The sequence below is a fragment of the Acomys russatus genome, chromosome 2 (assembly GCF_903995435.1).
Source record: "Acomys russatus chromosome 2, mAcoRus1.1, whole genome shotgun sequence".
NCBI classification, from domain to species: Eukaryota; Metazoa; Chordata; class Mammalia; order Rodentia; family Muridae; genus Acomys; species Acomys russatus.
The window spans coordinates 2570065-2591426 of NC_067138.1; the positions used below are offsets into that span (position 1 = coordinate 2570065).

A 21362-nucleotide genomic window follows, 5' to 3' on the forward strand; every position below is an offset into this window, starting at 1 on the left:
TCTCCCACATATTAAACACCTTCCAGTGCAGCGTGACCAACTGATTAGGGGAGAAAACTCTCTGTAGACCCGAGGGCACTATATACCGGAGGGGTTAATTCCGATTTGCCATCGGCTGCCATGCATACATAGGAGGAGAGTCTGAATCCAGGGTAAGACTGCACATTCACACAGGTTGACTTACCCCTCTGGCCACACTGTGCCTTCCGGCCAGATCCAGTGGTGACCACTCAGGTGCCTGGAAAGTTGCCAAGACCTGACTGGAGCTCTTCACTCTCCTCCGCAGGGCCTGCTAAACCAGCCAACGAGTCCAAGACACGCATCTTGCTTAGGAATTAGACCAGCAGGCAGGCATTTAAAAAAAGGGCTAATACTATATATTAAATGACTATTTTATTTACACACCCTATTCATAAATAATTGCATCCTCTTCGACTGCACAATGGTTCCTTGACATCTAACGATTACAGAGTGTACATCTAATAGTAGATGGGGGCTTACTCTGGTTTATGGCATGGTCTCGTCAGTGTACACTCAATATGTACTCCCAGAGACTCACACATGCACCAGAGGGGGCGGCTCTCCCAGGGCCTCCTGGGCTCCCAGCACCAATGGGAAAACCTTGTCCCCACACACAGGTGAGCTCTTGACAACTGGAGAACAAAGAGATGCAGGCCAGGGCTCCGCTCCACCCACCGCCGGGCCCCACCCACCACTGGAGCAGCTCCACCTTTGTTCACCCTGGAAGGCATCTCTTTGGATTGCAAATAGTTTAATTCACAGAAACTCAAGGAGGGGGGTGGGGCAGGGGCTGGGGCGCTGTGGCAGCAGGCTGTCCCTCTTCATCCAGGCCTTCTCCAAGCCTGTTAAGTGGCAACAGCATTCTAAGACATGCAGTGTGCTAGTACCATACACACGACACACACTGGACACCGCTGGCAACACAGAGAGCTGGTCGGTGCCTTGCCAGCTCCTCCAAGTGATAGTCTTGGTCACAGAGCAGGGTGAGGCTGGTCTTTTCACAGAGTCCGCACAGCCACTGGGTAGAGGAGGGACAAGTGCTCGGCCCCTTTGATGGGTAGCTTCCTGGTGGTGTAGTAGTGGATGACTTCCGGGACACTGTCAAAAGGGGGGCTGTTCTGACCCAGAACATACTTCTCTTTGGTCTTGGCCAGTTTCATGTGCATAAAGCCCTGGTTGCTCCTGTGAACAAAACACAGAGGTCAGAGGACGCGCACGGTGCTTGAGGAGAGAAGAGGTACTGTGAAGGTGCTGCTTGCACTTGCTTTTGCTCCAACATGCAGAAGCTAGCTCTGGGCACTAGGGAAGGGTGCAAAGTTTCCCAGCTGTCTGAGACAACGGGTCGCAGCCACACCCGGGAACACCTTTCACTCCAGCATCTGACTGGGGTCCAGAGATAAAGCAATGTATATAAAGACTTTCCATCTGAAAACTTTTGAGGATTTCGTGAGGGTAACTAGCTCTTCTCCCTGCACTGATGCAGGGACCTGTTTAAACCTTGCAGGTTTATGCGAGATGCCCCCCACTGACAGGTGGCCTTGGCCAGTGTGGTAGGCAGCAATGGCTGCATATTCTTTTAGATAGAGTGCAACTGTCTGAGGGAAGGGGCAACCCAGCCAGGAACTACATTTCCCAGCTTCTCTCAAGTACAGTTAGCCACATGACGAGCTATAGCCAATGGAATGTGGGCAGAAAATGCTTTCCACCAGCAGCCACCCAGAAGCTCAAGGGCGGAGTCTCTTCCTTTACTTGACTGCCCTAAAGATAATGCTGGCTTTATCTGCACTCAACTGTCTAGGGTGTGATAACACGTGCCCACCCCACCCCGTACTCAGTTTCCCCAAGAGCCTGTGTGAGAGCAGGGCCAGATCTCTGTGCCCACTCTACCTGGCTTCAGGAAGAACAGCTTTTGAGAAACTGAAAGAAAAGCAGTGGCAGACCCTGACTGCTGAGAACTCATGAGTCCTGTCCATCACAGCCTGCACTCCAGCAACATGCCAGGTGGGTACAGGTCATGGATGATGAAGGCCAAGTGTTTCAACTCTTAGCATGGCCTGTCCCGGAAGACCTCTTCCATTTGAGGTCCCTAACCCTCCAGTCACACCCTGGCTCACACATGGCTCCATCACCTTGCCTTGGTGCAGGCTGCCACTTCCTGTTCATTTAACCAAACCTGACCTGTACCCATTCTTGTGGCACTGTGCAATTTTACCCAGTGTGTTTCATTTGTTAGAAACCTAAGGATTCAGGACTGGAGAGATCCCACTGGCTGCTCTTCCAGAGGACCTGGGTTCGATTCCCAGCACCCAGATGGCAGCTCACAACTGTCTGTAACTGGAGATTCCAGGGAATCCAATACGCTCACACTCATAAATGTACAAGCAAACACCAATGCATATAAAAACAATAAAACAAAACAAAACAAAATAAAATAAACTTAAGGTTTCTGATTGGGAGTGTGCCACCATCTCAGAGCCCATCCTGGGTAACTTGTGAACAGCCCTAGGGATCCAGCAGCCAGGGCTATCTAGGTAAGCCAAGAGTCTCATGTGGACTCTTGAGGGCTATGGTCTTCCTGAGCCTCAGTTGCTTTTCTGGTCTCTACGGTCCAATGGAGGTCTTAAACCTTATCTGCTCTCTGGGTGGAATGGGGCCCCCCAAACCTACTATGCTCTCCAAATGGAGAGAAGAAATGTCTAATGATGTGCATGCGTCTAGCAATGCATCTGCGCACAATGATGCATTTAGAGATGTCACCCCGGGCTTAAAGGAAATCGTTCAGAGAGCAATTACATTTCGAGAGAGAATAATTCTTGTGAAGAACTGAAATTTAAATCAAGAGTTTTAAGGCTGTGATGTTCTAATTACAGAGCCTGTGGCAAGCTCGGCTCTGCAGTGAAGGGTCACTGCACCCTGGGATGGGGGAGGAGGCGGTGGGGGGAAACACTTACTCAGGCACCTGGAAAGGCCAACATATCACACAGAAAACAAAAAGCCCAGTGTGCCAAGGACTCATGCTCTCAGCATGATGTAGAGCCTGCAAACACCAGCCATTCTGAAAGGGACTTGAAGCTGCAGTGAAGTGACACCCAGAAGACGCCCAGGAAGCTTGCTCAGCCTGGGTCGAAGAGGGGTGCCAAGGAACCGACCGCGTTCCACAGTCACATCGGAGGGAGCAAAGCAGAGAGTTCGTAAGACAGAGGCAGCCACGGCTCTTAAGAGGCTGACACAACAGCTCCCACCACACTTCAAGGGGGTCTGGGTGAGGGATTCTCAAGGTTAAAGGTTAACAGGAGATTTCTACACTAGATTCTTATGCCATCTAGTAGGCAGCAAAGGGTGGGAATGGCTCTAACAGCCACAGGTAGAGGAAGGCACCAGGCTGTATTTCCTATGCACACAGGGCACTCAAGGCCACCGCAGCAGTCACAGCAAGGCCCAACCTTCTCCCAGAACACGTTCCAGACCCTTAGTGCTCCACACGAAGCCAGGCAAGGTAGCAGGAGAGGCAGGAGGCACTAGGCAGGTGCCCTCTCCAGGCACATGGCAAGGGCAAGCCAGAGACCAGAGGGACAGACTTGGGGGGCCACACACAAAACTGTCCCAGGAACTGGGACTAGCCTGAAGCCCTAGCCAAGAAGACAGGGTGGCAATCCTACCCCAAGAGGTTCTTGGGTCTTCAGTCACTTCAAAGGTCACGTGACACCCCATGTGCACGCACACTCACTGAAGTATGGCGTGGTATCCCAGCCCAGCCGGTCATAAGAGACTTAGAAGTGCCACCTGGGGTGCTTTGGCCACTCGCACTTCTACATGAACAGAGACCCCCAGGTACGCTGGCTCATTTTTATTGTCTTTTTGACATAACCTGGAATCAGCAGGCAAGTTTCAACTGGAGAACTGCTTAGATCAGGTTGGCCAGGGGTGGGGGCAGGGTGGAACATCTGGACTGTTTATTGTCCTCTGCTCTTCACTGTGGATGTGGTATGACCAACTGTCTCAGACTCCTTCCTCAACACTCCCTCAACAGACCCTTCTTCACCCAAGCCGCCTTTGGTCTGGGTTTCTTTTTGCTTCTTTTGTGACAGACTCTCACTGTGCAGTCCTGGCTGGCTCTGAGCTTCTTATGTAGATCAGGGTGGCCTTGAACTCATAGAGAGCTGCCTGCCTTTGCCTTCCTAGTGGTGGGATCAAAGGTACGTGCCAAAACACCCAGCCTGGTATTATCGCAGCAACAGCAATTTAACTGGAACAGAAGGAAGAATTCAAATCTCTGTAGGGAGCAGACCGGTGTGCTCAGGGAGACCGTGGCTGCTTGCCTGTGGCCACTGTACCTTCACCCATGGGATACACTGAAGCACCCAGCCAGGGAGCTGCAGAGACCACCAGAGCTCTGTGCTCCTATGCTCCTCAAGACATGGTGCAGCAGCAAGGGTGTCGCTGTGGTCCCAGGACAGCACCTCTCCCAGGGAGCTCCGACAGGCTCCTGCCAACTGTTCCTTTGTTGGCTCTGTCTCCTTTGATAGGACATCTTGTGAGAGCCAAGTCACAATTAGGGGTCTCTCTCTGGTGGATGACCTCTCTTGTAAGGCCCAGGGAGGCGGAGTGCGCAGGCTGTCAGGGCACTTACATCGCTCATTACCATCACAAAAAGCACCTCCTTGTCACTGTCCCCAGGATTAGCAAGCAGGCCTGGTGTGTGCTGGCCTTAATAACAGGCCCCACCTCGCCTCCTAATCATGAGCTTTAATAAAACATCACTCAGCCCACAGCTGCCCGCCACTGAGCCAGGGTGTGAGGCCTCACCTCTTGCTTTTAGACCTAATTGCTTGATGCATATTTCATGAAGGATCTTGGGTAATAGTTATGTTAAATCGTTTCTTTTCATGATGAAATGACTTAAAAACACTTGCATATAATATTTATGTGGGAGGAAGGAGGAAATAGCCCTGTGGGACTAGCATGGATCAGCACAGGAGGAGTTCCGGCTTTGCCTTGGCCAGAAAGGTGACAGGGAGCTGCTCTCTCGAGCTAAGCGCTTCACATCCGTCAGCTCTGGACCATCCTTGGCCCCCAGAGGCAGTTCAGAATTCAGGATACCAGCTGATATGACCAGCACCACTTGCAGATGGGGAAACTGAGGCTCAGAAAACCATGCACCTTATTTCTTGGGGAAAGATGGGTGGGGTGGGCAGGATTTGGATCTTACCCCTTCCTTTCTCTCTTCCTCCAGGGACATAGGCCAGGCTGGCTTCAAACTTGCTGTGTAGTCAAGGATGGCCTTGGGCTCCTGATCCTCCTGTCACCTCTCAAGTGCTGGCATTCGGTGTCTTCAACCATATCCAGCTTTAATGCATGTGTTTTGGACTCAGTAGCCTGGGCTCCCCTCTCAGCCTGGCACTCAGGACCTGCAGCTACCACTGTGACTTCACCTTCTCTGAGAAGCACCCCACCTGAATGGATGCAGGTGGGTCTTAGAACTTGCCCTGTCCCAGGAGAGGGACCTCCTGTGCTTTGTGAGACCCTATCTGCTCACTGTGCGGCTTCCCAGCTGAACACACTCCGTCCTCTGGGCTCATAGCGCCTGCCTAGGCTGCAGCCAGGGTCTGCCTAGAGCAGGGAATTGTGGCCCTCTGAGGCCTCCCCAGCTGTAAGCTCCAGAGAGTAAGCTGGAGAGGGAGCCCAGAAAGGCTCCTGTGGGGAAGAGCCATGCCTTTCGAGCCATGAGATTTTCTACAGTGGGCCAGACTCCTTCCCTGGAGTTCAGAACTCACCTATGCGACCCCTGAGCTAGCCACCAGCCTTCGCAAGGGCTTGCATGCATGAACAACAAATTAAGACCATTTTCTGCTGAACTGTCTTCTCAGAGGTTGCAGGCTAAGCCTCAGGCGGGGCGCTGCCATGCTGGGACCCTGAGGGTTTGCGTGTCTTCTTGTTAGGGCCATTTACAAACATGTAAATCTGAGCAGAGAACCCAGATTTGGGGGCAGATTAGTGAAGGAGCCAAGAGTGAGGCCGTGCATTTACAACACACTCAACAACCGGAGGGGTGGGGGGTGGGGGTGCAGAGTCCTGTTCTCCACGACAGAGGGAGGACTGTGCTTCAAGGCCAGAGAGGGCAGGTTCTGTGTTCATGTAGGACACATCATGTGCCCATGACAAACAGGACATGTGTGCTAAACTGAAGGGGAGCGAGGCCCTGCTCTAATGGCAAGTCTCTATGACCGTGGGAGGGAGACTGTCTTGGAAGATGGACCTCCATAGCCACACAAAAGCTGCAAAAGAAGCAGTCCTTGCCATAACCCTGCCTCTCAGCTGCCCCCTTCCCCCCCACCCCCACCAAAGCCACCAGCTTTATGACTCAGACCTCTACACCCCTCTCACCTCTCCAGACAAGGTCTTGCTATGTAGCCCAGGCTGGCTTTGAATTCATGATTCTCCCAGATATCCCCACCTGCCCTGACCCTGAGGGACACTGTGCTGGGACCATGTCTCTAGGGAAACCCTCCTTCAACCCGGGAAGCCGGTGCTCCAGCCATTCCACTAGGTGACTTGAGAGGACAGTGTCACCAGTCAGCCACTGTATGGCTGCCCTGCAGAGGTTTCTGTACGCACCACAGCAACCAAAAGACAGGCCTCCCTAGCTGGAACGTACAGGTGAGGAAACAGTTTCTTAGGCTATCTGCCTAAGTGAGACTGAAAGAGTAAGTTGTCACACTTCTCCTGGTGACACCTTGACTGAGTTCTACTCCGTGGAGAGCCACAGTGATCTCTAGGTGATTTCTCTATGGACACCTCTAAAAAATCATGGCAGTACCCTTTGAAGTTTATTTTTTTTAAAGATAGGATCCTGTTATGTAGCCCAGGCTAGCCTTGACCTGACACCTCCCAGCCCCCACCCCTAGTGTGGGGAATCACAGGTGTGGTCACCACAGTAGGCAGTGCTGCCCTGGGTCTGATCACCTGAGAAGCTCTTGACTGTTCCCGTGATTTATGACGAAGGTAGGGGACTGGCAGTAAATCCAGATGTCCGCTGCACAGATGTGAAAAACAGATGTTAAAGGGAGGGAGAAGCAATTTGCTGGGTCACAGGGCAATGACCCTGGAGCATGAACAGGTGACCTTCACTGTGGACTGTGCCCTCCAAACCCGCAAGCTGGGGCCCCAAGGCCCCTTCCAGCAGAGATGCCCCAGGAGTCCAAAGAAGTAGGTGGACAGAACAGGCTGACAGAGCACAGGGTGGATGCCTGCACCCCACCACCTCTGGGAAGCCTTGACAGTGATAAGCCAGAGGTGGGAAAATGTCTAAATATAAGCGCTGCTCAGTCAGACAGCTTGATTTATAGCCAAATAATTACACTTTCAGTAAAGAAACCGGCAGGGACCAGGCTTCCAGAGGTGCCCAGCGTCCCTCAAGTTCTAAGTGACAGCCCGGGTGAAGGCCTTCCGTAAATCACAGTGCATCGGTGCAGGGCCGTCTTCAGAGGGACAAACAGGCAGGTGGACAGAGAAGTAAAAGGCTTGATATCACACACGAGGAGGAGGTGGGGCAAGATGAGACCATTAAGGGCAATTTTCTGAGGTTGGAAAAACCCACATGAGGTGCCATCCTAACAGCTAGCTGTCAATGACAAGACTTGAGCTGGAGTGAGCGGAGACATGTACAGTGCAGGGTAATGTGGTTTGATGGTGTCTCCCCCTTGGGTCAGTGCTCCCACCCACCCTCTGACTCATCTGTGAACATGTGAAACCGGCAGGAGGGCTGGCAGTGGCAGCCGCCACCGGCCCAAGCAGACTCAAGCCACAGATCCTGGCTCGGTCTCCGCTCCTACTGATGTCCCCAGGCTTCAGGCTCCTGAGGTGGCGGTCATTCCACTGCTGCTCTCAGGCCAGCGAGAGTCGCGGCTGCATGGGTGGGAGAGGGGAGAACAGGCACTGTCGTCCAGCACCATCCACGTGGCTTTCCGGGCTTGGAGACACAGACACAACACAAAGCCAGGAGCCACAAGCTTGGGCCAAATAGGATGGACAGACAGGTCTCTCCCGGCCCACATTCTCCTTAGAAGATTGAGGCTCTCAACTGGGCCTATCACCCCAACTTCCTCCTTAGTCACCAGCACAGAAATCACACCTAGCTGTCTGCCCAAACATTTCCAGGATAAACAAATGTGATTGAAGGCCAGCTGGCTCCTTGGTAAAGGCTCAAGACATAACACAGGACCTGCCAACAAGGCTTGGGTCCTAAGGCTTCTAGACTCCTTCCAAGAACCAACCCTGGCACCTGGCCCTCCTATTCCCATAACCAAATTTCAGGGACTGTATCTCACAAGAGGGAGGACACTCCTGGCCTTGGGACCTAGTATACTTGGGAGACAAGGATGGATACAAGCCAGGGCCCAAGGCCAGCCAGCCTGCCCTGGGTCTGAGGCCGGCCCACGCTGCCCCTCTTAGCACCTGCTGTAAAGGCTGTCCTGAGTTCTTGGGGTCTGAGCTGGCAGGTGAAGAGCAGCAAGGGTTTTTTCTGGTGCAAATCCAAGGCCCAGGGCTGGGCTCCCAAGACTGGACTCACTTTCCCTGCTGGTCAGAAACTGCCACACAGCTGCTATCCCTCTGCTCTGTTGCTCACGGCCAAATTGCTAACCTCAAACTCATGATGGCCAAGCTGCCCTCTGGCTGCAGCCTCTCTAGTTAGTTGGGAAGCCTGAGGTGTTGGCCCCAGTGTTGTCACTGAGTATCAGTGAGCAGAGGAGGTGACACTGGCAGGGTGTTTACGGTCCTGAGGATCACTTCCCAGCAGCAAGTGGTGTTTCAAGACACCTGAAAGCATACTGTTTCTACCCAGCTGGTGGCTTGGGCCTGTAATTTCAGCTGTTTGGCAGAATGAGACAGGAAAACTGCAAGTTCAAGGACAGCCTGGGTTAGAGTGAGGTTAAGGTGACCCTATGTAACTCTAAGAGCCTGTTTGGAGATATAAAGTGCAGCCAGGTGTGGTGGCACATGCCTGTAATCCCAGCACTCTGGGAGGCAGGGGCAGGTGGATCTCCGTGAGTTTGAGGCCAGCCTGGTCTACAAAGTGAGTCCAGGACAGCCAAGGCTACACAGAGAAACTCTGTCTCAAAAAAGAAAAAAGAACAGGTGAATAGAAGAGTGGAGTACTTGCTTAGCATGCTTGAGGCCCAAGTTCAGCTCCCCCCACTCCCAGACTGCAAAAACAAAACAAACCCACATTGTTGTGTGAGGGAGCCACAAGAGCACAGGAAGAGGAGCAAAGTGTGGTGGGAAACTCTGGAATCCCAACGTCTAGGAGGCAGAGGCAGGAGGACCAGGAGTTTGAAGTTAGCCTGGGATATTTAGTGAGTTTAGAGTCAAGCCAGGTGATCTGAGATGCTGTTTCAAAAAGCTAAAGAGGGGAGTTTTCTCTATTAAAAACAGCTTAGCCGGGCGTGGTGGCGCACACCTTTTATCCCAGCACTTGGGAGGCAGAGGCAGGAGGATCACTGTTGAGTTCGAGGCCAGCCTGGTCTATAGCCAGGACTACAAGAGAAACCCTATCTCGAAAAACTAAAAAACAAAACAAAAGAAAAAAACCCCAGTTTATTCCATGACCTTAGTAGGCACTGAGAACTGGCTGGGAGTACAATAGGATTCAGAGCTTCTGAGAGAGGAGGCTCCCAGCAAGCAGCAGGGCTCAGTCCCTCTACTCTCACTGTGATCTGTCCAGGCTATCAGTGGTAAGGACCATAGTGACCATAGTGACCCAGCCCTATGAGGTCAAGTAAGGAACAGGAGGGTGGGAGAGGAAGCAGCCATTTTCCCACACTGTCTGGAGTCTGGGTTAGGGTGGGCTCAACAGTCCTCTAACCTCAGGATGGTTTTCTCCCCTCTGCAAATTCTAGGGTGCGTAGTAGATTGCCAATAGCTCAGACACGTGAACAACAGTGATTGTCTTCAGAGACCTCCTGGCCAGCAGTCCTTTTGAGCCCAGTGTTGAGAGCTCAGGGTCCTAGCCTGCTTCCCTCTCCCAGGCCTCAGTCTCCCACTCTATACACCGAGACAGGGGACCATGGAGGCCCCACCAACACAAACTAAGATGCCTAATGCACAATCAAATCATGCCTATTTCCATACAGAGGGGGAAAAGCCTTCCATCCTCACAGGTACCTGAAAGCCCAGGACCGGAGGGCCAGAGGTAGGTATCATAAACTGTTTCTTAGGGTGTGCCCTTGAAGACACTTCCCAGGCCTGTAGCTCCCTGGGCCTCTTTGGGGCCAGCACCTGCCTTCAGTGTTTTTCAGGGGATTCTGAGGGCCACCTTTCTAGTCCCACTTGAGGAGGGAATGTTCTCATTGCTCCTGCAGCAGCACCAGTGAGTTCTCAGGCGCCAGCGAATACCCCACCTTCTAGTCTCCGCTCTGAGCTGGAATACACCTGCTGTAGCTTTGCTGGTGGTAGCTCCTGCTCCAAGCTCTGGCTCTGGCAGGCATGCTATCCGCCTGGGAAGGGCAGAGGAGCACAGAAGGCAGCTCCTGCACAGCCTTATGGGAGTACAACGCCCTCCTTCCCCGGGGTCACTTCTGTGTTTGCAACCCAACTGGCCTGCCTGGTATATCTCTGGTGGGTTTGCCTAGCTAGGCTACTGGTCCTGCCATCTGCAAATGCACTCCACCATTAACGGGGGTGGGGGTGGGGGCGGCCTGCTGACTTCCCAAGGGCACCTGCTTCCTCTCAGTCTCAAAGGACAGGATCTCACTTGACTTCCCCTGCCCCACCCCCATTAGCCATCAGCTGCATAAAGTTCTCACCTTCTAACCCAAACGAAAGGACACATGTTCAAAACTGCTAACGAGCAAAAGCCACAGCTTAGGCCACACTCAGAAGATCGACAATTCCAGAAGGTCATAGTCTTTTCTCAGCTGTCTTGGCTTTGGAGGGCAAAACTGCTCATGTTGGACATTCAATCTGGCAGCTTCCTGACAGCCTCTTTCCACAAGGTAGAGAGCATTCTGAAAATTAAATCTCCAGCTCTGTGCTCCCTAATGAAATTGATTTCTGCTTTGATACACAACAAAGCCTCCATTTTATTATTTGGCCAGGGTTTGGCCACATTAATTATGTTTTTTTTTTTCCCCAGCATGGTTGCAAGTAATTAGTTACAGTTGCTCACCATCAGAACTGCCTGCCTGCTAAAACTGTGATTCCCACAAAGATCAACCCTGGATGGTGTTTTGGGATTGGAACTGTCTTGGACAGGAAAGATGACCTCCACAGCCTGGAAATTGGAACTCCTAAGGGGCATGCTGCTCTGTGGATGCAGAACACATGGTCCATGTGTGAGAGTCATCATCCCAAGCTCATAATCACTGCTCCTGGCGCTATTCCACCTGCCTCAGAGGACACTGGTCACCGCCTGTTCAGGGCACAGGGCGGACGCCTCACTTTGTGGAAGAATGTGTCTAACACATCACTTGCCCTTTGACAACAAAGATGTGCCGGAGAATTAGGCAGAGGATGCAGGGCTATAACCACTGGTGGCTGGCACAGCTACAGGTGGATCATCCCTGACTTCCCTGGACTCACTTTGTAGATCAGGTTGGCCTCAAACTCAGAGATCACTGGGCAGGATTGCCAACTTCCCCTGTTTTCTCCTTTCAGATCTGTTAAGGCCTCAGGGTTTGAAGGCTTGTTGCCCAGCAGGTGGTGCTGTTTTGGAGGGCGGAGCCTGAGCTAGGGAGGGAGATCACTGGGAGTCAGTCTTTGAAGATTACACCTGCCTTGGTTCTAGCTTGCTGTTCCCTAATCAACAATGATGTGAGCAGCCTCCAGCACGTTCTCCTACCACTGGGCTGCTCTGCCCTCTCTGCTATGGATGGAAATCATGAGAAAAAAATAGCCATCATTCTCTGAAGTTGTTTCTTTCAGATGCTGTGGTCACGGCAACAGGAGGCTAAACAAACTTCGTGTATCTTATAAGGCCTCCATCCACATGCAAGAAGCCCGCTAGTGCCCCATCAGAATTCTTCTGCCTCCCTGTCTGTCTGCCCTACCTTAAGCATCGGGCTGAGAATGTCGAAGGATGAACCTCACACCTGGAGGCCGTCAGCCGCATGTGGATTTCCGAAAGGAAAACTTTCAAAGGGGGCAGGGAAAAAAAAGATATTCTATTTAAAGCACTTCTAATAAGCCAGCTTTGCCAAACCCAACTGTTGCTGATAACCCTCTTGGGTGAAGTAATCTTAAAAAGCAACAGAGGAAAAGGTGCAAGCATGATTAAAGTGACAAATGTTTTGGGGGGGCAGGGCGAGGATTACCCACTGGGGGTACCAACCTGGATCTAAGCAGTTGGAGGGGGAAGTGCCAGGATGTACACGCATGCTAGGGGTCCCCTTCTCACTCATAACCCCACACAAAGCCAAACGGTGCATTTACAGCTTTAGCATTTGAGCTATGGGAGCCAAGATGAGGGCTGTAAAACCTGACATCTAATTTCATAAATCTGCCTCAAACACCAAGAACATTTATGATGAAAACAGGAAGGAAAGACAGCACTTGTGGGCCCAGAAGGGTCTTAACCTTGCAGAGCAGGGAGGTGGGACAAGACTATGACAAGTTGCTGGCAGCATCTACATCTCTCACCTCCTGACTCTGCCTTACCTGCCAGGAGGCCTAGGGAACAGTTAAATCGTGTATACGCCCTGGAGGTTTTTGAGATCCACCAGATGCCTCTAGTCAGGGCTGATGGGGTTTGCATTGGGAGCCTTGAATTGTTTACCACAGTGGAAGAGTAACAAAATCCTCCACCACACCCCTCTTGAGGGGGGCACCAAACCTGCAGTGAACCCCTGCGTCTGTGCAGCATCTCAATGCCACAGCTGAGCACAGTTCCATAAAGCCCTGTATCCTTATGCAAGGCCTCAGGGGCACAGAGGTGGGAAGCCACCGGTAGTAGATGCCTGCTCTTCCTCCTCACACAGACACAGATCTGCAGCTGCACTCATGGCCTCTCCTCCTCAGCACTGCACGGGATCACCCTGAAGGCACCAAGCAACCGTTTCCTGGATGGTTCTGGCAAAATTTCATTCAGTACATTATATTAACAAGCTGGTGTGAGGGTGATTAGAAAAAACAAACAAACAAACAAAAAAAGTTCTGGTTTGGAGAGATCAGCCGGCACCTCCAAAGGAAAGTGTCCAGGCCACAGAAGCTTCCTGGTGACGGATGGGCGGTTGGAATGCCTCCCCTGGTGGCTGAGGCACACCAGCAGATGAAACAGGCTGATAGGAGATAATTAAAAGCCTGCTGGAAATGTAATCGGGGTGGTTCAGATGCTGGAGAGGACCTGGGAGGAACAAAGGGCAACACTGTATCTGGATGGAGCCAGCTGGGAGCAGGGACAAGCATCACCTCCTGGTATAAACGGTATGGACTGGCAGTGTGAGGCAGTCAGCACAGCACATACTGACCCCAGGGCCTTCACAACTGGGGGTGAGGACAGGGAGCTGCATCTGGGAGAAACTTTTTTTTTTTTAAAAGACAGGGTTTCTCTGTGTTAGCCTTGGCTGTCCTGGACTCGCTTTGTAGAGCAGGCTGGCCTAGAACTCACAGCAATCCTCCTGCCTCTGCCTCCCAAGTGCTGGGATTAAAGGCATGTGCCACCATGCCCAGCCTGGGAGGGACATTTTCAATACCCTTGATCCCCTAGATTCTCAGAAAGCTGGGAACAGCCCTTAATTCTGCCCTTCCTTTCCCTTCCTGCTTTGTCACCCATCCACAACAGCCCTTGTCCTTCCCCGAGCTGGTGCGACTACCCTCCCTTCCCCCTCTTCAACCCCCGCCCCCAGTGGCTAGCTCTTCTCTCCTGACCTAGCACACATCCATGAGCAGCACTCCTGAAAAGCTAAGGAGGTACCCCAGCCTGTGAGAGGACTCCAGCTTCTAGGCACCCCCAGTTCCCATGCAGTACCTCCATATCTCGTTGGCGCGAACAGTTAAGAGGGGTCAGGCAGTCCACCTTGCCCTCCCCTAGCTATGTGGCCTAGAACAGGTTCCTGGCTTCTCTGAACCTTGACATCCTCCACCACAAAAAGGGAACAGTGAAGGTTGCTTTTCATCATTAGTGGTTTGAAACTGGACTCAGAGAAGAAAGCGGAAACCCCCATGGGTTAAGAGGTAGAGGAGCCCTATTTTCAGGTTCCACCTTAATTCCCAGGGTTTTTATGTCTTCAGGCTTTTGACAACGTCACGACTGCCTGGGGAAAGCTGCAAGAGCACGCCTGACCTGGGTCCTGCCAGCAACATCGGGTGAAGTCCTGGTGTAAGGAAGGGGGGTGCCTTCTGCTCAATTGGACCCCACAGGGCAGAAGGAATGTCAGGCTGCATTAGAATCTGAGCTGCTCACACAGCTGTGGTATCACATGACCTCTGCTAGCTGTGAGAACAAAAGCATAGTGCCTGCTTTTCTCATCACACTGTGTCACAGAGGCGGATCTTTCTTTAGTTTTTTTTTTTTTTTTTTTGGGGGGGGGGGGGGAAAGGCAGGTCCCTCTGTGTAGGCTAGTCTGTCCTGGAATCACTTTGTACCTTTGTACATCAGGCTAGCCTCGAACTCACAGAGATCCACCTGCGCCTGTCTCCCAGAGTACTGGGATTACAGGCGCCAGCACACCCAGCTGAGCTACACTTTCTTAAGTGCCCACTCTCTTCTGGTATCCTCACTGTCATATCTCATGGTGGTATTTCAGTAATTCGGAGCTGTTATGTCACACCTGCTTTGTGAGGAACTCAAGCTGAGGTCTCTGCCTGAATCTCTTCCCAAAAGAGCGAGGACTACTATGGGATTCCTATCTACCTGGGGAGAATGCGGGATTTGAACCCACACCTTCTGAACTTACCTGGACTTTATTTATACTACCTACCTACCTCCCCCCCCCCCCCCCCCCCCCCCCCAAATGGCTGACACACAGGCTCTGGGACCTGGTGAGTGGCTGGCTGGATCCGGAGGCCAGGCAGGTAAGTGTCTGCTGGCTGGCAGGCAGGCACATCTCACGCCTGAATCACAACCATCAAGGCGTCCCTTCATTCTGCAAGGCCACCGTTCTCCCCGATCCCACTTTGAAAGAGTGCTGAGGTGTACCTTTGCCTGCAGTTGAACTTCTTAATTATCACACTTTCTTTAACCTCTGAGGAGAAAACATAAAGCAAGCTAACTGAGCGGAACCATCTTCTTTTCCTTCAGCAGCCCCAAAAGGAGAGGAAGCCCCCCCCCCCCAATTCCCAACCCTTGCCCAAGCCCACCTATCTCAAATGCTGCCTGAGGTTCAGGGTCGGGGAGGAGAACGACTTCCTGTCTCTGAGCCTTGGTTCCATCTAAAGCATCTCTTCCTGCTGTCTACACCTCAAGATCGCTCATGGGACCATCAGTGTTCCTGACCAGGCAGGCAGGTGGGTTGCATGAGGAGACAAGAATGAGATGCTGGTAAGGAGGACCCTGTGGTTCACAGAGGGTAAGGGTATGATGGGAGATCGGGAGGGGACGCAGGGCAGTGGGGAGGACAGGAAAGAGAAAGCCAGCCCCAGCCCCCTGACCTCTGACAGCTGTCCACTTCAGCCCCCATGGAGTACAGGTGGTGGAGGTCAGGGGATGTCTCTAAGCTGGCACAATCCAGAAGAGGGCAGCCTGAATTCGACCCTAGTTCTGTGGAACTCAAGTTCCCAGTCACGGGGTGGAGGGTATGTTTTAGTTACAGCCACACAAACCTTTTCCTTTCTTTTCAAGATTTGTCTGTTTTTATGTGCATGAGGGCTTTGCCTGCGTGTCCACTTGTGCACCATGTGCATGCCTGGAGCTCAGAAGAGGGCATCAGATCCCCTGGAAGTAGAGTTAGCGAAGGCTGTGAGCTGCCACATGGATGCCTGGCCAGCTTGGAATCAAACTCGTCACCAGAGTCTTCTCTCCAGCCCCCACACAAACTCTGGCGCCACTGTAAACAGAATGTGGACATGGGCAGAGTTCTCTCTCCCTAGAACCCGTGGCTTTTCCAATGCTTACAAGGAAAACAGCCGAGCAATAAACAGCAAAGCTTCTGCTCAAGGTGTGTATGCATGAGACTCCTCCTATTCACTGTCTCCTCATTAAAATGCCCATGAAATATGTCACAGCTGAGAGAAAACTGAGGCTCGGACATTCTATGCTGCAGGTACTTGGGGAGTTGGGGCAAGAGCCCCGAGCCAGTACCTGGACTGCACAGGGCCGCCTCTACCCTGGGGAGGGTGCTGAACATCATGCACTGTCAGGTGGCACTTCCTCCCCTCCCAGGGACCTGCCTGCTGCACCTCACTCCTGTCTACCCTCAACTGTTCTAACCTTCTTCATTCACCAAGGACAGAGCTCCTCTCCCTCCCCAGGCAGGGCCACCAGTGTTGTCTCCCGGCATCCCTTCCTCCAGCTGACGTCCAACTTAGCAGCTCAGAAGACTGCAGGGCACAGACACAAAGTCCAGGGCCCTGTGGTCAGAGCCGGGTCGTATGGGGCCCCCAGACAAGAGTGACTGTGCCTCCCTTGAAGGTTTGCCCTTAAGGGGGCCTCCTCATACTCTTGGAGGCCTGCTGGGGACCAGGGGGATGGAGAGCTGGGCTGAAGTCACTCCAGGGGGCCACGAAGGGGGTTCAGCAGCTGCTGAGGAGCATGTGGCCTCAGAGCAGTGAGGCTTTTGGCGCTTCCTATGGTTCCTTTTTGGGTTTGTTTTAGGGCACAGGGGCTGAAGCCTGGGCCTTGTACAAACCAGGCAGGCCCCACACCACTGCAGGCCCGGCCCTGTGCTCCCCACTGTTAGATGCAGGGCCCAGCTTCTCCTCACCCCCCTCCCTCCTCTCCCTGCAAACATTTATTATTTCTTGCTCCTGGCTGTCAGCAGCAACAAACTAAGATTAATCACTCGCCGCCTGGCTGGACCTGGACATGCCTACTGTTTGAAAACTCTCTCCTTCCCCATACAAATCAATGAGGGGAGAGAAGAAAAAAAAACACTCTAACTGAAATGTACCCCTAAGCTCTTCCTGGCCCAGGACACCCACCTGTCCTCCCTACAGCCCTGGGGTGGGGTGGGGTGAGGTAGAGGGCAACTGCTGGTTGATACTGGCTGTCTAGCAGCTGACACAACCCTGGGCTCCAGCTGATGCAAAGGGATGTCCCCCAAGCAATCAGAGGCCTTTCTTCATAAACTGCCCACTCCATACCATAGGATAGAGTGGGCCCTCCTCTATCCTAGGACTCAAGCAAAGGCCCTGTGGCCTAACTGCAGGGCCACAAAGCCGGAAGCAAGTGTAGTGACTAACCCTCAGACCCTCACCTTATTGGTATCATTTGTCTGTCACACGAGTGCTATGCCCTATGCCTGCTCATCATAAGGACACTGACGTGAATGACACTAACATCTGCTGCTTCTAGGATAGTCTAGAAAAACTGGGAGGAACAGAGCTCAGCATGTCCTCAATACCTACTGTGTGCCCAAGGGCCTCACCTGCCCAGCCTACTTCTTATCCAGGTGAGGCTGCATCAGATAGCGGGTCAAAGATCGAACCCAAGTTCCACCCAAGGTGCCCCTGATTGAGCAGCCAGGGTTCCCCTCTACATCCAAGCTTCTAGAACATCCTGCTCCCAACCCTTTCACAGTAGGTCCCTTGCCAGGGCCAACTGTGCAGACTGAGGTGACATGTATGTGGCATGTGGGACAGAAGGAGGCTAATGCTGTGGCCTTTCCCTTTGGCAACACTCGCCACATCTCAGGTTCACGGGTGATTCTAGAGCTGTGCCCAGAGCATCACTGTATGCCGCGACACCGTGCCGGGGACTCCTCGATCCTCTATGAGACGACGTTCGTGACTGGGGCTGTTATCACTCCTGGGCACAGCTCAGTGTGGGATTTGCTGTTCTTAGCAGGCTCTGTGCCTGTTCCCCCTCTACTGCCCACCCTTTAAGACCTATTGTCCTTCAAATCCCTCTCTGGTCCCTTGCCTCATGTGTGGCCCAGGGCACTTTCTGACCCGTCGGCTCTGAACAGTCTTAGTGTAATTCCTGGGTGTCTTCTTTTCCTTGCCAGGCTGTGAGGCCCTGCAGGACTAGAACTCGACAAGTAACCTGGCCCCAGTGGGACGAAGCATGCAGGCTGAGGAAGGCCTCTAACGCTCAGGGTGGCGGAGGAGGCATGACAGAAACAGGCCAATCCCTGCAAGTAGACAATTGATCTCTGGGGACTTGAAAACCCAAGGCCTGGCCAGGTGTGGGAGGTAGACGCCCTTAATCTCAGCACTCTGGGAAGCAGAGGCAGGAGGATGGCTGTGAGTTCGAGGCCAGCCTGGTCTACATAGCAAGTCCAGGACAGCTAAGGCTGCAACAGAGAGGCCATCTCGAAAAACAAAAAGGAGGAGGAAAGCAAAGGCTTGTTTTGTGAAGGGCCTGAGGGGCTACTTGCCCAGTGCAGTGGGAAGAGCTGGGGCTGGGTCTTTATCAGCTTCCTGCTAAGGCCTCAGAAGTGTGATTGTGTGGACCCATCCCAGGCCCCACAGGAATGGTCCTCACCACCACCCCCCCATTAGGGTTCACCTGCTCCCGAGAACGTCCCCTTGCTATCTTTGAAGTCCTGTTTCCTCTACTTTGTCCAGATTCTTTTATAGAAACTTGCAGAACCAAAGCTCAAGAGCCCTTCACAGCCCAAAGCACTTGAAGAAGCCTATTAGGGAGACTGACTGCCATTCGCTCTTCACTCTTTTCCCTACATCTACCTGCCTTTCCAGGGAAGACAGAGGGTGTCGGTCAGCTTGCCTGGCTGGAGAGAGGTACCCAGCACAGCCAGGACGAGTGAGGCTGCCTAGCACATGTTGTCACACTGATGGTGGCAGCAGGGGAGACTAGAGAAGGGTAAAAGCCATTTGAAGGATCTCTGAGGTGTGATGAAGGATGGGGTATAAACGTTGACTTGGGTGACCACAGGCACAGGAGCAGCGGGGACAGTGTGGTCAAATCAAGCAAGTCACTGCCACCATTGTCACAGTGGTCAAATATACTCCCAAGGACAGAGTTCTCTCCACTGGGGTCTCCACTGGGGTCGTTTCCTCACTTAGATAAATCCTTAAATTCACTCCTACAACTGACTCCCTTTGGCCTTCTGATTGTGCGTGCATGCGTGTGCGTATGTGTGCATGTGCGTGTGCCACAGCTCCAACCTCAGCCTTACAGAGACCCCTGGCAGGTCATTTAGACCTCTGACGAAGACCTGGAACTCTGCCCTAGCCTCTGCATGAGGCCATGGCAGCACAGATGTGCAGGCCACAGACACCCATCTGCTGATGGATGAGGGGACAGAACTCTGAGCAGGGCCTGATGGCCAGTGGCCTTGTCACTGAGAATCTGAAAGGCTCCTCTAAGAGGCACAGAGGTCCTGTGAGGCTCTTCATCATCTCACACCCTTTACTGATGCCCTCATTGCCTAGGGACCGATAGCTTTTAAGGGTCATGTGCAGCTTCTGCCCTGCAGCCTCTGGCCCTTGGAGGTGGTGATCATCCTTTACAGGTCACTTCTGAGCACCCAGAGCCCTTTGTGCTGCTCTGTAAGCAATAAGGCAGATAGAATGGGCAGGACTGTGAGCCCTTGGAGCTGGGCCTGGCTGCCTGCCTCGGCTCTCCCTCTACAGAGCCCAGTGCCAGGTACAGAGGGTTCCCATACAATTCTTCCAAGGGTAGGACCGAGTAGGTAGAGGGCCCTGTCCTACGGGCAGACCTGACTCACAGAAGGACCCGAGGCCCACGGGAAGATGGCCAGAGGCTGAGCAGCAGCACAGCTGGAATTCTGAGGTCAGCTTGCAACCTGTGCTATGTGTGGGGTTGCCATCTGCCCCTCCCCTACCCCCCTCTCCCAACCACTGGCAGCAGGCCTGAGGATGTGAGAGACCACATACCGCAACAGGCTGGCAAAGATGGTATTGTCCCAGGCAGCAGTACCCACAGTGCCAGGGCTGTTCTGGGAAACACCTCTGCTCAGTTCTCCTTTCTGCAAGCAAAGGCTGCTTGGAGGGGTGGGGGTGGGGGTGGGAGGGACGACACATCCCTCTGACAATCAGAGGTGGAACCCTATTTACTCTAGACAAGCACAAATCAACCCTCCAGCTCCAGCTCCTTCTGCTACAGGAGTAGACGCTACACAGCACTCCTGTGTGACTAGATCTGACAGGACAGGTGCAATGACACAGACCCCAGGCGCCTGTGCCAAGTGTTCTTGTGCAGTGTGCGAGATGCCACTGGGTGCAGAAGTGCGGTTGTTCTAGCCAGAGAATACACACCAAGCACCAAGGGGGGGCTGACTCCATGGACAGGGACACATGGGGAGTCAAGAGACAGCAGCGTCTCTAGTGACTGTCAAAATCTGACTTCTGTTGGTCACATGCTGATGTTGAACACAGGGAAGGAAGGACTTGCCATGCTGTATATTGAGCAGTGAGTGGCAGGACAGGACACCTTCTATAATCTTGGACCACAAAGTCTCATGATATAATCTCAACCTGCTTCATAAACCAGGCTGGCCGCAAACCCAGGAGATTCATTTGCCTCTGCCTCCCGAGTGCAGGGATTAAAAGAGTGTGCTACCATGCCTGGCCAGGTCTTAACTGGACTACAAGCAATCTTCAAGGCTCCTGGCCGCAAGCAGGGACAGGGTGGGAACTACAACAGGCCACATGGACAAGGCTCTGATTGGTCTGGATGCTGGTTGCTTAGGAACAGATCATCATCACCCCAGTGCACAGATGAAAACAGGGAGGCTCAGAACTGCAAAGGCCACCAACCAATGGAGGGAGGTGGACTCCTACTGGCCCCCACAGCATCCAGACCACCTGAAGGACAAGGCTATCACCATAAAGCAGAGCCAAGGGACTACTCCCAGAGGGCCCCAGCCCAGTGAATGACACACAGCAGGGACAAAGGGCCCCAGCTTCTGGCCTCTGGAGCCCACCTGACTCGGTTTCTATGCATATCAGGTAATGAGGAGCCACTGCTGGATGGTGCTGGATTCGCCGAGGTCAATTCTTCAGCAACTGGCTGCAGAGTCCTTCAAAACTGTCTTGGTGCTCCTGGCACATCCATCATAGGTTCTCACTACACTGTCTTCCACAGGCACAGCTGTGCTCAAGTTCCCACACAGTCCCAGCACCCAGGATCTGCCTAGTTTATGGGTAGGCATGTCTCCACTCAACAAACCTGAAGGTTGGCACCTGACAAGGCCCTGTCCTGGCATACGGGGCTTCTGTCACTTCTTCTACGGAGCATCTAACCAGGCCTTCTGGGGCCCAGACAA

At 52.9% G+C, this 21362-nt stretch overlaps 1 protein-coding gene across 1 annotated transcript in view; it reads right to left on the reverse strand.

Moving 5' to 3' along the window:
- Nucleotides 1–340: 340 nt before the first annotated feature.
- Nucleotides 341–21362, reverse strand: part of Shb (SH2 domain containing adaptor protein B) — a 111255-nt gene continuing 90233 nt past the window's right edge. The window contains exon 6 of the mRNA XM_051157666.1: nt 341–1203. Coding sequence (XP_051013623.1) covers nt 1020–1203 — 184 coding nt within the window. The 3' untranslated portion in view covers nt 341–1019. The remainder of the gene's footprint in view (nt 1204–21362) is intronic.